Here is a 14,561-nt window from a genome sequence, read left to right on the forward strand (position 1 = left end):
TCATGTGATCTATTCCTGTAATCAGGATTACCATGATTTTTTTTTGTTCAATCCCTGGGTCTTGCTACATTTTCCTAGATATCGGGCAGGTAGTGACTGATTCACGGGGGATGTGAGGTCAGCGATAGGAATGGCCAGTGACCATTTGAACCCAAGGATTTTTTTAAAATATAACTGATAGGAGCAACAGAGATCATCGGTTGCAAAAGAACAGATGTTTAGAAAAGCAGAACCTAATGAGCAGCAAATGCAATGTACTACATTGAAGCAAATGCATGTAAATAACTATCTCTCTCAAGGAAGGAGTATTTGGGAGCATGGAGTGGGAGGTATACATCTCGTCATTGCATGGAAAAGTTTTGGATGACCAGTTGTAAGTAATGATAGGGTATTGTGGAGGGACCAAAAATGGGATGGTGAAGACATGTTTTCTGGTAGGGTCATGTAGATGGTGGAAGATTAATGTCCGGTGACAGGGGTTGTCATGGTGTGCTCATTTTCATGTACAATTTCAATGATGCTTGGCATACTATTTCAGCACCAAGATGTTATTTCTAACTCTGCACAAGGTTAACTGTGGAAAATATGTACAATTTATGATGCAGCTTGGTAGATGTTGGGGGTTTGATTGTTCAGTTTAAAAATGTGAATTATTTCTATGCATTTGTTGCGATAATAGTTTTATTGTCTTCCAGGAGTGCATTAGATCATTGGGGCAGAATAATATGTATACACCGTTTCGAGCAAGCAAGCTAACCCTGGTATTGAGAGATTCATTTATTGGTGAAAACTCAAGGACTTGCATGGTATGTTTTCTATGCAAGTCTTAAGATTTGTTTCTAACTTTTTAGTGAAGTTTTATTATACAGGAATTGGATGTTTATTTTTACAAATTGGACCCTCTAATTCACAAGCTGCCTTTTAGCCTCTTCTAGCAAGAGGTACATTTTAAATTAAGAACATGAAATAGGAGCGGGGTAGGCCAATTTGAGCCTGCTCCGCAATTCATTAAGATCATGGCTGGTCTCCTACCTCAGCTCCACCTTCCCATACTTATCCCCATATTCCTTGATTCCTTTTAGTATCCAAAAATCTATCTGTCTTGAATACACAACGATTGAGCATCCACAGCCCTCTTTGGAAGAGAATTCCAAAAATTCACCACCCTCTGAGTGAAGAAGTTTCTCCTCATCTCAGTCCTAAAATGGCCTGCCCCTTATTCTGTGACTGTGACCCCTCGTTCTCGACACCCCAGCCAGGAGAAACATCCTCCCAGCATCTACTCTGGCAAGCCCCTTAATATGTTTCAATGAGATTACCTCGCATTCTTCTAAACTCTAGGGAATATAGGCCTAGTCTACTCAATCTCCTCATAGGACAATTCCCCAACCCCTATCCCAGGAATCGGTCTAGTAAACCTACATTGCACTCCCTTTAAGACAAGTATAATCCTTCCTTGGGTAAGGAGACCAAAACTGTGTACAATACTCTAGGTGTGGTTTTACTAAGGTTCTGTATGATAGTAGTAGGACTTCTTTATTCTTGTACTCTAATCCATTTGTTAATAGAGACTAACAAATCATTTGCTTGCTGTACCTGCATGTTAACTTTCTGGGATTAGTGTACAAGGACAACCATATATTGGATACAGATTGTAAATAGCTATATATTGGTGAGGAGCAAAAAAAAATTGTCATCCAAATGCCTCTTATATTAAAACCATCTTCTTGAGGTATTTTTATAGATGTCTCGCTAATACACTAGTAAGAAATATAAAAACAGATAGCAAGAGCTTCTACAGGTATATAAAAGAAGAAAGTAGCTAAAGTAAATGTTGGTCCCTTAGAGGATGAAACTGGGGAATTAATAATGGGAAACGGGGAAATGGCAGAGTCTTTGAACAAATATTTTGTATCTGTCCTCACGGTAGAAGACACTAAAAGCATCCCAATAATAGATCATCAAGGGGCTATAGGTAGGAGGGAACTTTAAACTGTCACTAGAGGAAAAAGTACTAGACAAACTAATGGGACTCGAGCTGGACCTAATGGCCTGCATCCTAGGGCCTTCAGAGAAGTGACTGCAGAGATAATGGATCCATTGTTTGTAATCTACCGAAATTCCCTGGATTCTGGATTGGGAAACTGCAAATGTAATGCCCCTGTTCAAGAAAGGAGGGAGACAGAAAGCAGGAAACTATAGACCAATTAGCCTAACCTCGGTCATTGGGAAAATGCTGGAGTCCATTATTAAGGAAGTAGTAGCAAGACATTTGGAAAATCATAATCCAATCCTCCCTTGTAGAAGATCAATTGGGGTTTGTTAATTGGTCTATGTGGTCAGCTTGTGTTGAGTATTTGTATCTTTCTAATTTTTTTTTAAAATTATGGCGAGCAAAAATTATTTGACCACAACAATTAACTGGTTTTGTTACTATTGTAACTACATAACTTTAAAATATGAAGTGTCATGAGCTTGTAGGCCTCCAATATAACACATCCATTTGAGTGGCATATGATGTCCAAAGATATTAGTTTTCTGCACATGAGCTGTTGGCTTCACTGCCAAGGTGAAAAGAATGCTATCTTTCACATTGATGATGGAGTTGATATTTCCACCATTTTTTATTTTGGGGTAAGGTCCAGCCCTTCAGTATCTACTTAAATAGTTATTCTGCATATACACGAGCCTACAATCAGTACACTATTGTACCATGAGAGAACATCAGTTTCCAATCTTGTCTGCATGTGTTTCCAATAGGGCTTGCTGAAAAGTAATCTGATATGAAACCTGCTTTTCTCAGGAAATGCATTGTAGCACTCCCACTGACAGCCCAGCTAAACTCTACAAGCTAGTGATCAAACCTGGGACTTGTCTAATCAACATGGCTCAAGCACATGCACAACAAAGCATCATTGTTTTTATTCCAGACCTTCCAATCTTTAAGTAAATTGAGTGCAGATTCTGCCAAGTGCCACAGGTTTCATAGACTGCTTTGGTCGGTCACGCTATTAGTTTGCTAACATATTTTGTTCTGTTGTGATTGTTTAGAAAGGGAGGTGGAAGGTCTGTTATTCAGTACTGTATTATAGTCCTGTCTGGGAGAAGCCACGGCTGGTCTTGCTGCAGCATGGAATATAGAAACCTAGAAATTTACAGCACAGAAGGTGGTCATTCCGGCCCATCGTGTCCGTGCCAGCCGACCATGAGCCACACGGCCCTTGGTCAGCAGCCCTAAAGGTTACATATAAACCTATGAACAATGACGGAAAGGCAAAGAGCACCCAGGCCAACCAATCCGCCTCACCTCAACTGTGACACCCCTTGTACTAAAACATTCTACACTCCACCCCAACCGGAGCCATGTGATCTCCGGGGAGAGGTAAAAACCCAGGCCAATTTAGGGAGGAAAAAATCTGGGAAAATTCCTCTGAACCATCGAGGCAATCGAAACTAGTCAAGGAGATCACCCTGGCCGTATTCTATTCCCTGTAGTACTTACCATTATATCTGCTCCGTCCAACAAAAGGTCATCCAGTTTAATCCCAATTACCAGCTCTAGGTCTGTAACACTGCAGGTTACTGCACTTTAAGTGCCCATCCAACCATCTCTTAAAAGTGGTGAGGGTTTCTGCATCCACCACTCTTCAGGCAACGAGTTCCAAATCTCCACAACCCTCTGTGTAAAGAAGCCCACCCTCAAATCCCCTCTAAACCTTCCACCGACTACTTTAAAACTATGCCCCCTCATTATGGACCCCTCCACCAATGGAAATGGACCCTTACTATCCACTATGTTCAGGCCCCTCAATATTTTGTACACCTCAGTGAGGTCTCCTCTCAACCTCCCCTGTTCCAATGAGAACAAACCCAGCCTATTCAATCTGTGCTCCGAACTAAGATTCTCCATTCCAGAAAGCATCCTAGTAAATCTCCTCTGCACCCTCTCTAGTGCAATCATGTCCTTCCCATAATACAGCGACCAGAACTGCACGCAATACTCCAGCTGTGGCCTATCCAATGTATTATACAATTTAAGTATAACCTCCCTACTCTTATATTCTATGCCTCGACCAATAAAGGCAAGCATTCTGTATGCCGCCTTAACCACCTTATCCACCTGACCCACTTTCAGGGAGCTGTGGACAAGCACTCCAAGGTCCCTTTGTTCATCTACACTATTAACTGGCCTACCACTTAATGTCTTTCCTTATTAGCCCTCCCAAAATGCATCACCTCTCACTTCTCTGAATTAAATTCCATTTGCCACTGCTCTGCCCACCTGATCAGTAGATTGATATCCTCCTGCAGCCCATGATTTTCCTCTTCATTATCAACCACACAGCCAATTTTAGTGTTGTCTGCAAACTTCTTAATCATACTCACTATATTCAAATCTAAATCGTTGATATATACCACAAAAAGCAAGGATCCCAGTACTGAGCTCTGTGGAACCCCACTGGAAACATCCTTCCAGTCACACAAACATCCATCAATCATTACCCTTTGCTTCTTTCCTCCAAGCCAATTTTGGATCCAACTTGACATTTTGCCCTGTATTCCATGGGCTTTAACCTTCATGACCAGTCTACCATGCAGGACCTTATCAAAAGCTATGCTAAAGTCCATATATACTACATCATACACACTACTCTCATCAACTCTCTTGATTGCCTCCTCAAAAAATTCAATCAGGTTAGTCAGACATGATCTTCCCTTAACAAATCTGTGCTGACTGTCCTTAATTAATCCTTGCCTTTCCAAATGCAAATTTATTTGCCTTTTAAGATTTTTTTTCCAATTTTCCCACCACTGAGGTTAGGCTGACAGGCCTGTAATTACTTGGCCTGTCCCTTTCTCCATTCTTAAACAAGGGTACCACATTAGCAGTCCTCCGGCACCATGCCCAGCTCCAAAGAGGACTGGAAAATATGACTCTGGCAAACCATCCACAAAACTGATAGTGCTGAAGTATTTGGATTTCTGCAAAAAATCAACCAGGTATCCAATGTTGCACAATGTCTGTTTTATTAATCTTGCCAGAGTTGATTTTTCTTTTCTTTCTCTTCTAGATTGCAATGATTTCACCAGGATTAAATTCCTGTGAACACACACTAAATACGTTGCGATATGCAGACAGGTAACCATACAAGCTATAGAAATTGAATTCCAGAAATGTTCGATGAACAAGACAAATAAGAGTATCATTGTGTTTAATTAATGCAGGGAGCTCTATTGCATACTGATAGCTATGTCAAGTGTTGACTCCTTCCATTCAAATTATTAGAAACATGCACCAAGGCTATTAAATATGCGATGCCATAGTTTCTTAAGTATTATCTTAATTCAAAGTTCTTTTAACATGCTGTTCTATTATTTTATAAGTGAAGACATTCTTGTGTGGTTCTTCAGTCTGAATGTCCTTTCCTTCTCCCTCCTAGTTTGCTGAGGTCTATAAGTGATGAAATGCCACCTTGTCTGGGAATTTGGCTGACTGCAAAATATTTCTCTCTGCGATGATTGCCTTTTTGGGAGTTTGTGAATCATTAGATGGGAGCAGTATAATGTGCTGGTTTGTGGGTTATGCCACTTTTGTCCCCTGCCTCCTCCCCCATGTATGCCAAGGAGCTTCTGGTTACTGTCTGAGGAAGACTGGTGGTTGTGTCTAGGGGGGAAAAGACATTTTTGCTCTAGATTAGATTGGCCTTGACTTTGGCCTCACAAACAATCTTAATAACCTGCCATCACTGCTATTAAACTCTTAATTGAATGCCCACTTAGGCCAGAGGGCAGTTGGCACCTGTTGAATCTTACTCCAGCATGAATCATTGCCTCGAAGGGGACTGGTGAAGGCTGTCCATTTGTGTTGGATTATTAAATACAAAACAAATTTGAAATTTTTGTATTGCAGAATTACTGTTATGTAATCTAGCTTCACAAAGTATCAGAGTACTAAAATGTATTTAGCTCTATTGTCATAAATGCTGGCAGTGCAGATTCTAGATTGCAAATGTTTGTTCTTCATTTTGGTATTTTCCCAGTGAATTTTTAAATTAAACAATGCTCACAAATAAGTAGGCATAATGCTGTAATCTGTGACTGTTTTGCCACTTTGTTTATTTTGCTACTTATCTGGTAATTAGAGAAGGATTGAATTGTATTCATGTATATTCAAGGGTGAAAGAACTTGGGGTTGAGGAAGCTTCCAATGAGCCAGAATGTTCCACAATAGCTGAAGAGAGAGGATTGCACGGTGAGAAAAATGTAAGTACAGTTTGAAGCTGTTTTCTTTAGAAATGTCTGAGAATGCTGATGTGCTCCAATATACTTTTCCCCCCTTCCCCCAACCCCAAAAGAATTTCCAAAATCACTTACAGTAAAGTTGTTCATGAAAATATTTTCTCCAAGCCAAACTGCAAAGTGAACATTTTGTAGTCATGGTATTAACCAACTTTGCATCATCTATGCTGGGTTCAGAGAAGGAGTATGTCCACTTCACTTCATTATTGTTGCCTAGCTGTCTGACCTTTCTATTCTATGAAACAGAAGTCTACAATTGATATTTGAGCACTACCATAGTTTGAAATACTGGACAAAGGTCAAGATCCATGTAAGGTGTTTTCCACCCTCTAGGATTTGTTTTAATGAGATCATCCAGAGAATTCTGAAGACTATCCAATCAGTAGATCTTAAACTTCTGATGTTCCCTGCTGTGCAGGTCTTGACCAAACAAAGCTATAACAAAGTTTTTTAAATATTTGTTTTACTATTTCATTGCTTGCTTCAGTGTACTAAACTGGTAGAATATAGGTTCACCACTCTTTTTTTTTAAATAAACACCCCCTTTCCCTTCCCCTCTTCCAAAATATCCAAATCAACTTGAGTTGCACCTATTGATTATTTGGAAGACTTCCTTGCAATATGGGCTTGTTATTTGACCTTCCCATCATCCAAGATCCCAACAGCTGTATGCATGTGTAAGATATCTACCGGTTCTGGATTTTTTTTTTTCCCCCATTTCCCTTTTATCACCACCCACCCCACCACAAACCAGTTTATTTTTAATGTGCAAAACGGCTTTTTCAATTTTTGAAGTATGAAACGGCTGGAAATGCAGGAGAGAATGGAACAAACCACTGCTGTGTTCTAATGCAGGTTTCCCCACCCAAAATGTTCTGACCTTTCATCAGAACTCTGCTGGAAGAGTCTGGACCCGTTCTCCATTTGAGAGCTGGTGGATCCACTGTACTTTTCCAGCATCTATTTCAGTCTCAAACTTGAACTGTGTTTTCTGTGCTCTATCTCTCATTTTCTCACTCTCCTTTGGCCTCCCACTGACTTAACTATTCACTATTAACTATTTTCTTTAATGTCCCTTCTTTTAAGGTTTCCATCTATTACTTGACAGACCTATTGCATCATTCCACTTATTCTGTTTATTTACTCTCCTCTCTTTCTGACTCTTCTAAAGGAAAGTCGCATGCATTTGGAGAATGTCCATTAAAGCTGGACATTGACTGTTATCCAGGACGATTGGAAATAATGGGGATACCATTATCTTATCATGGGGGCTCCAAACCAACATTTGCACTGGGGTGGGAGGGGCGCAATATCTGTTAAGCACTCTAGGGACTCTCCAATTTGATTGGCAGCCTGACTGGCCGTCCCTTCCCTTGGGCACGTATCCGGAGCCAGGTCCCAACTTCCTATAAGGACAGGAATGGTGGTGAAAAAGACTTGCATATGAACAGTCTGGTTTTATTGAAGAAAATCTAACGGTCTTATTGAGGCAAGATGTCAAATGCTGATAGTTATCTTTTGAATCAAATAAGATAATCTGAGTTTTGAGGAGGGAGCATGGCATATTTATTGTGTATAGTTACATAAAATTTGTACCAGTTGATCATTTATTCTGTATGTTCACTCATTGTGAAATAAAGCAACTTAATTATCCACATCAAGTCTCATCCCCTAGGTAATTCGCTCTGCCTTCTGGGAAATTAAAGTAGCTTTTGTGTAAAAAAAAAACATGAGTAATATCACTTCTATTACCTCAAATGCTTGAGAAAAAGGGCCTTGGTTGCAAAGAATAACACTGCATGTTATTAACATCTAGTGCTTAGAATCTTTGGCTTCAGAGTTCATGCATGCTTGAAACAGTATCTGGTGCTCTTATTGTTTCCAAGCCTTTCTCGGCTGAACTACAAAAATAGAACATTAAGGTTCCCAAAGAGAATTGGAAACAATACTGCATGTTTTAGTTTTCATGGCTACTGAATGTAGTCTACCCTCTGTTTATGATAACTCCTTTAATAGCAGTCTTTCTCACACCCCTCTGGAATTGTCTTTAAAGCATGAAACAGAAGTTCAAAGTAAGAATCAGGAAATGGTTACAGCGCATGACTTGTCTTTGGACATACCTCAGGTTAGGCTCAGTTTCTTACTAGCTATCCCAAGACTCTGGGCTGTTTCAGATTTTATTGGTGGGGACACAGGGATAGCTTGAAATGTTGATTATGATTAATTTGTTTTTAAACCCATCTAATTTTCATTTTGGCTGTGGGTGCAATCCAGCATCCTTTTTTTGAATAACTTATAGAAACATAGAAAATAGGTGCAGGAGTAGGCCATTCTGATTGAGTCGCCTACTGCTGCAATATCTATTTTCCATGTGGAAAAAATCAAACCTCCCTTTTTTTCTTCTAAATGATCGTAATAGGGGTGGGAGTAGAGGAGGAACTTCAGGTTCAAAGAAAATGCTCAGTTTTATTTAAAAAAAAAAAAAAATGTGATCTACATTTAACTTTTCCAGGGGTGTGTGTGTTAATTGTGTGAAATACCCTTCTTTGTGATCATCTCTCCAATATGGTAAACTTGGTGTTTCTGTGTTGGATTCTTTGTAACTTTTCGATATCTGGGGTGCTTGTTGCTGTTATCTAGATTTATAACTAAATTGTATCCTCAATTATTGCCTACAGTTATAAAGTATTTTTAAATCTAAGATTTTTGTATACAAAAACAGAACTCTTAATGATTAAGCACATTTCATCGTGTACACCTTCCAACATACATAATGTTCCTATTTCACCTAACTTCAGTCTATGCACAGTTATGACAAATCAAGATAATCAGCTCATTTTCTTTCTTGCATCCAGAATTTGCCTAAAGTTCATCAAATGCCATTGCAGCATCTAATGTTAAATGGTTCCAGGGTTTTCACCTCCAACTCTAAACGGAAAGGAATTCCATTTATTGTGCGAACAACTTCCTGATGTCCGTATTAATTTAAAATTGTCTCATTTATAAGAACATGAGTAGACCATATGGCCCTTCGAGCCTGCTCCGCCATTCAATAATATCATGGCTGATCTTCGACCTCAACTCCACTTTTCCGCCCAATCTCTTAATTCCCCTAGAGTCCAAAACACACTCGATCTTGCCCTTGAATATATCTCACGACTGAGTATCCACATCCCTCTGGGGTAGAGTTCCAATGGTTCAGAGTGAAGAAATTCCTCAACATCTCAGTCCTAAACGGCAGACCCCTTATCCTGAGACTACGCCTCCTAATGTCCTAATCTTGCAAATAATTTAAAGTAATATTCTGGATTTACATATTCCTTTCCATTAACTATCTTATATACTTGCAAGATCACTTAATTGATGTCTCCTTTCCAGACTGAAAAGCCCAAGTTTTTCCAATCTTTTCTCATAACTCTGATCATTCAGTCATGGGGCTTTCTTGCACTTCTCTCCAGTGCTTGAATATCTTCCCTGTCTGTGACCATAACTGTACACTTCGAGGTGTAGTCTGACCAGTGCACTGTATAGTTTGATCACAACTTCTGACTTATTTTTTAGCTATATAGTTCAACATTTGATCATCTTTTCTGCTGTACATTAGGTGGACATGTAGGTCAAGTTTCGGCCTGAGTTGCTCCTATTTTTTTGGAGCAACTCATTTGTTTGCTCCAGTTCTAGTCAGTTAGAACAGTTTCATTTTGAAACAGATTTTTTTTCAAAAGGGGGCGTGTCCGGCCACTTGCACCTGTTTTGCAAGTTTAGGCTGTGAAAACTTACTCCAAACTAACTTAGAATGGAGTAAGTGTAGATTTTTGTCTGCTCAGAAAAACCTTGCCTACACTTTACAAATCAGGCGTAGGGAACGATGGGGAGAAGTGGGGAGGGGAGGGAAGGGCAGTAATAAAATTCTACAAGCATTCAACAGTCTTTCTTATACAAAGAGCGAGCCATCCTGACTAAAAAATTATAAACAAAGCAAAGACAAAATATTGAATATTCCTACCTGGTGTGAAGCAGCAGCAGCCTTCGAGCTGCGGAGCTTCAGGCATGCCTTCCTTCCATGTAGGAGACGGGCGCGGTGTCAATAGCTCGATGGCAGCCGAAGACACAGCAAGCAAGCAGCCTTCGAGCTGCTTGGGAAGCTGAGTCCATTCGGCCACGGGATGGGGCGGTGACGGCGGCTGAAGACATAGCAAGCAGCCTTCGAGCTGCGAGGATAACTGAGGCCATTCGGCCAGGGAGAGGCAGCCAGATAGCCAGTTTGAAACTTAAATTTACAGAATGGGTGCTGCATGGTCAACACCACGTGATTTATTCAACGGTGCTGCTAAAAGCACTCCTTCAGACACACACAAAATCACCAAAATTCAATCCCAAGCCTTTCCAGGGGTCCGCGAGACAAATCAACACTTTTCTTTAAGTCCCTTTAAAAATGGCCGAGTGCCAATGTTTCTGGGCTACTGCGTGCATGCTCCAATGCACACGCACAGGGCTGCTGCACAATGTTGCCTCATTTAACTTAGCCCTACCCCACCCCCCTCCACTTGCAGAATTGCCGCGACTGTGGCTCCGCGCCGTGCTGAGCTCCCAGGGACCAGCAAGGAGCCAGAGAATTAAGAGGTATTTTTCTGTCGCACTTTTAGGCGTGAAAAATGGGCGTCCAGGTCGGGGCTGCGCCATTCTAGGCGCGGCCCGAAACTTGACCCCGTAGACTTGAAGTTCAATTTGGGGTATTTCAACACCATTCATGGAGTACATCGCTACCCTTTATCCACTTGGCCCACATCCCCTCTCGCGTGCATTCACTCAAACCATAACAAGAAATTGAATTCAATAAAACTGGTAACATGAGTTACCACCAAAAGTGAGCAAATTTGCTGGGTTTTTTTTAAACTGGTTCACTAAGGTCCTTTAGAGGAGGACTGACCTATGTGACTCCTGTCTCACTACGTAATTGACTCTTAATGTCTTCAGGGCATCTAGGAACAGGTGACACACACTGCCTTGCCGCATGCTGCCTTGACAGTGTCGCACTCATACCAAGAACAACTAATTTAGGGGGCATCTGAATTGGTACTTCTCACCCCAACATGCATCTGTTGTATTCCACGCCTAGTCAATATCTTATCCATTCCCTAATTTATCTTGAATATCCATAGTTTGAGTTTAATCAATAGCCTTTTTGTAGCATTTTGCCAGATGCATTTTTGAAGTCCAGGTACACCACAGTGTCATAGCCCATGTGGGTTGTCACTTCCTCAAAGAAATTGGGGTTGATCAGGAAGGATCTGTCCCTTGTAAATCGATGTAGACTGTTGTTTACTATGTAGTAGTAGTAACGATAATCCTCCAGTTCACTTCTGATTGATTCTGTTTTTATATGAAATTGAAGTCTGAATAATGGATCTATAATTGCATCTGTCACCTAGGGTCACACCTGTTTAACTCAGCTTGCTGATTTGAGATTAGCGTTTAGCCTCCATGCTTAGCATTATTCATTTAAATGTTATACTTGACCTCTACTACATTGTTAAACAAACTCCTCAAATCTATTGGTGTTCGTTCGTTCTCTTGTTTGTTTAAATTTAGCCTTTTTTTAAGTTGCACAACCTGACTCCTGGCTCCCAGTTCATTGTTGAACTTGATCCTTCTATTGCTGCCCTTTGCTTACTGTGTTCTCTGGATCACTTCAATCAAATGGCTATGCTACCATAAACATCAATTTGATGGCAGCAACTGCAATCTGAGATGAATACCTTGTGTCACTTAAGAACTAGATAAGCTTTTTCCAGAACTTGCTGGTAGGCATCAGTTTGTGCTTTTAAATTCCAGTTAAATCATCAGACCTAAATATCTGGAACCTGCCACATCAGTGGCCCTGGCTCCCTGGAGTAGGAAGATTTGTATTCACTAATTTTCAACTAAAGGACTTGCCAGAACTTGTTCAGTGGCTTGCAATGAGTCCACCCAGACTTCAAAGTGGACAGCTATCCTTGAGATTGCTTGTTCCACGTTTGAAACTGCACAAAGATAGAGGTGCTCATCAAATTCTGTTTCTAGAATTGCAGTGTCTTTTGTGATGCACTAATTGTGAATATGTTTGCTCTAGTAGGAATCGGGATTTGTATTGTACATAGGAACTAGATGTAACTACTGGATATAACCATTGCTAAATTTCAGGTGGATTTAACAAATTATATTTTTCCCAAGTACAAAATGCTCAGTTCAAAATTGAGGCAGTGGTAAGTTTGGAGTCTTTGTGCTTTTAAAATGTGTTAATAATTGGTTACAGTAATGTACTGATCAGGTATTGGCCCACCAAGTCATAAGTGGTGAGATCAAATCCCACTGTCAAGTTGTGAAACTTTATTTTGGTAGCTTGTGGGCTCGTACCAAAAGAATCACTACCGGGTTGTTGTAAAAACTCAATTAGTTCACGAATGTCCTTCAGGAAGACAGCTGGCCACTCTTTAGTTTAGCCTACATGTGACTCAACCCCACACTGAAGTTGATTCTTAATACCTTCTGCAGTATTCTGGCGCCAGTAAGCTCCATGACCTCTAATAATGAGGACAAGAGCATTATGCTTAGGAATACCAGCACCTCAAGTTACCCTCCACTCATGTATCATCCTGACTTTGGCATGTCCATCATTCCAGGATTTTGATCCAGTGATAACTAAGAAATCCTCTACCTAGTCATCGTCTTCTTGGGCAATCCCCAGAGTCGAGGATGACTTGCTTCCACACTAAAATGAGTTCTAAGGTGACCGAGACCAATGAAGGATCTACAGTCTCTGTCACAGGTGGGACAGATGGTCGTTGGTGGATGGGGTGCTTGATTTGTCGTACGCTCCTTCCACTTTTTGTGCTTGGCTTCCGCGTGCTCCCAGTGAAGATACTCTTAAGTGTTCGGTGCCTTCTCGGATGCTCCTCCTCCACTTTGAACAGTCTTGGGCCAAGGATTCCCAAGAGTTGGTGGACTTTTCAAGGAGGCTTTGAGGGTGTCCTTTAAGTGTTTTCTCTGCCCTCCTGGGGCTCGCCTGCCGTGACGTAGCTCGGAGTAGAGTGCTTGTTTCGGGAGTCTAGCAACAGGTAAGTGGATAATGTGGCCTGTCCACCGGAGCCAGTCGAGCGTGGTCAATTCCTCGATGTTGGCCTGAGAACAGTCGTGGTGCACCTATCCTGCCAATGAATTTGCAGGATTTTTCGGAGGCAGCGTTGGTGGCTCCATGTCTCTGAAGCATATGAGGGTGGGCATCACGAATGCTCTGTAGACCATGAACTTGATACCGGGTTTTGGATCCTGGTCTTCGAACAATCTTTTCCTCAGGTGGCCAAAGGCTGCACTGGCATACTGAAGGTGATGTTGCACTTCATCGATGTCTGCCCTTGCTGTGATAGTAGGCTCCCAAGGAATGAGAAGTGGTCCGCATTGTCTAAGGTCTCATCATGGATCTTGATAACCGGGGAGCAGTAGTGTGTGGCGGGGGCAGATTGGTAGAGGACTTTGTCTTACTGATGTTTAATGTGAGGCCCAGACTCTTGTACACTTCAGTGAAGGTGTCAACGATGGTTTGGAATTCGAACTCCAAGTGTGCACAAACACAAGCGTCATCTGCGTATTGTAATTCAATGACCGAGATTAGAGCAATCTTGGATTGAACTGGAGGCATCAGAAGTTGAACAATTTCCTCCAATTTCAAACAATTCTACCTAGTACCATCAGCACAAGTTATAGTTTAAGGAGAAAGGCCATCACTACCTCGGGGCAACTAGGCATTATTTAGGTGTCGGCCTTGGCTCCGTGGTAGCACTCTTGCCTCTGACTCAAGGTAATGGGTTCAAGTCCCACTCTGGACCGTTAAATACATAATATAGACTGACACTTCAGTGCAGTACTGAGGGAGTGCTGCACTGTCAGAGGTACCATTTTTCAGATGAGTTTTAAAAAGAATTGTGTGCCATCTGCCCTTTTGGGTGGATGTAAAATATATCATGCCCAAAAGTAGGGTGGTTCTCTTGCCTAACATTTATCCTTCAATCAACACTACTAAAACAGATTCTCATTGCTGTCAGTGGGACCTTGGTATGTGCAAATTGGCTGCTGCAGTTTCCAACGTTTCAAAAGTACTTAATTGGCTGTTAAGCACTTTGGAATGTACTGAGGCAGTGAAAGGTGCTATATAAATGCTATCTTGCATCGAGATCAAATTGTAAAAAAAAAGGCATAATGGTCCTCAAACAATCCCATTGCAT

The 14,561-nt window shown here is 41.1% G+C and overlaps 1 protein-coding gene across 2 annotated transcripts in view; it reads left to right on the forward strand.

Moving 5' to 3' along the window:
* kif2c (kinesin family member 2C) overlaps nt 1-14,561 on the forward strand; it is a 125,217-nt gene that overhangs the window by 97,194 nt on the left and 13,462 nt on the right. For both annotated transcript variants that reach the window (XM_070886746.1, XM_070886747.1), the window contains exons 15-17: nt 696-806; nt 5,073-5,140; nt 6,177-6,264. In XM_070886746.1, the coding sequence (XP_070742847.1) occupies nt 696-806; nt 5,073-5,140; nt 6,177-6,264 (267 nt within the window). The remainder of the gene's footprint in view (nt 1-695; nt 807-5,072; nt 5,141-6,176; nt 6,265-14,561) is intronic.

The sequence above is a fragment of the Pristiophorus japonicus genome, chromosome 8 (assembly GCF_044704955.1).
Source record: "Pristiophorus japonicus isolate sPriJap1 chromosome 8, sPriJap1.hap1, whole genome shotgun sequence".
Taxonomy (NCBI): domain Eukaryota; kingdom Metazoa; phylum Chordata; class Chondrichthyes; family Pristiophoridae; genus Pristiophorus; species Pristiophorus japonicus.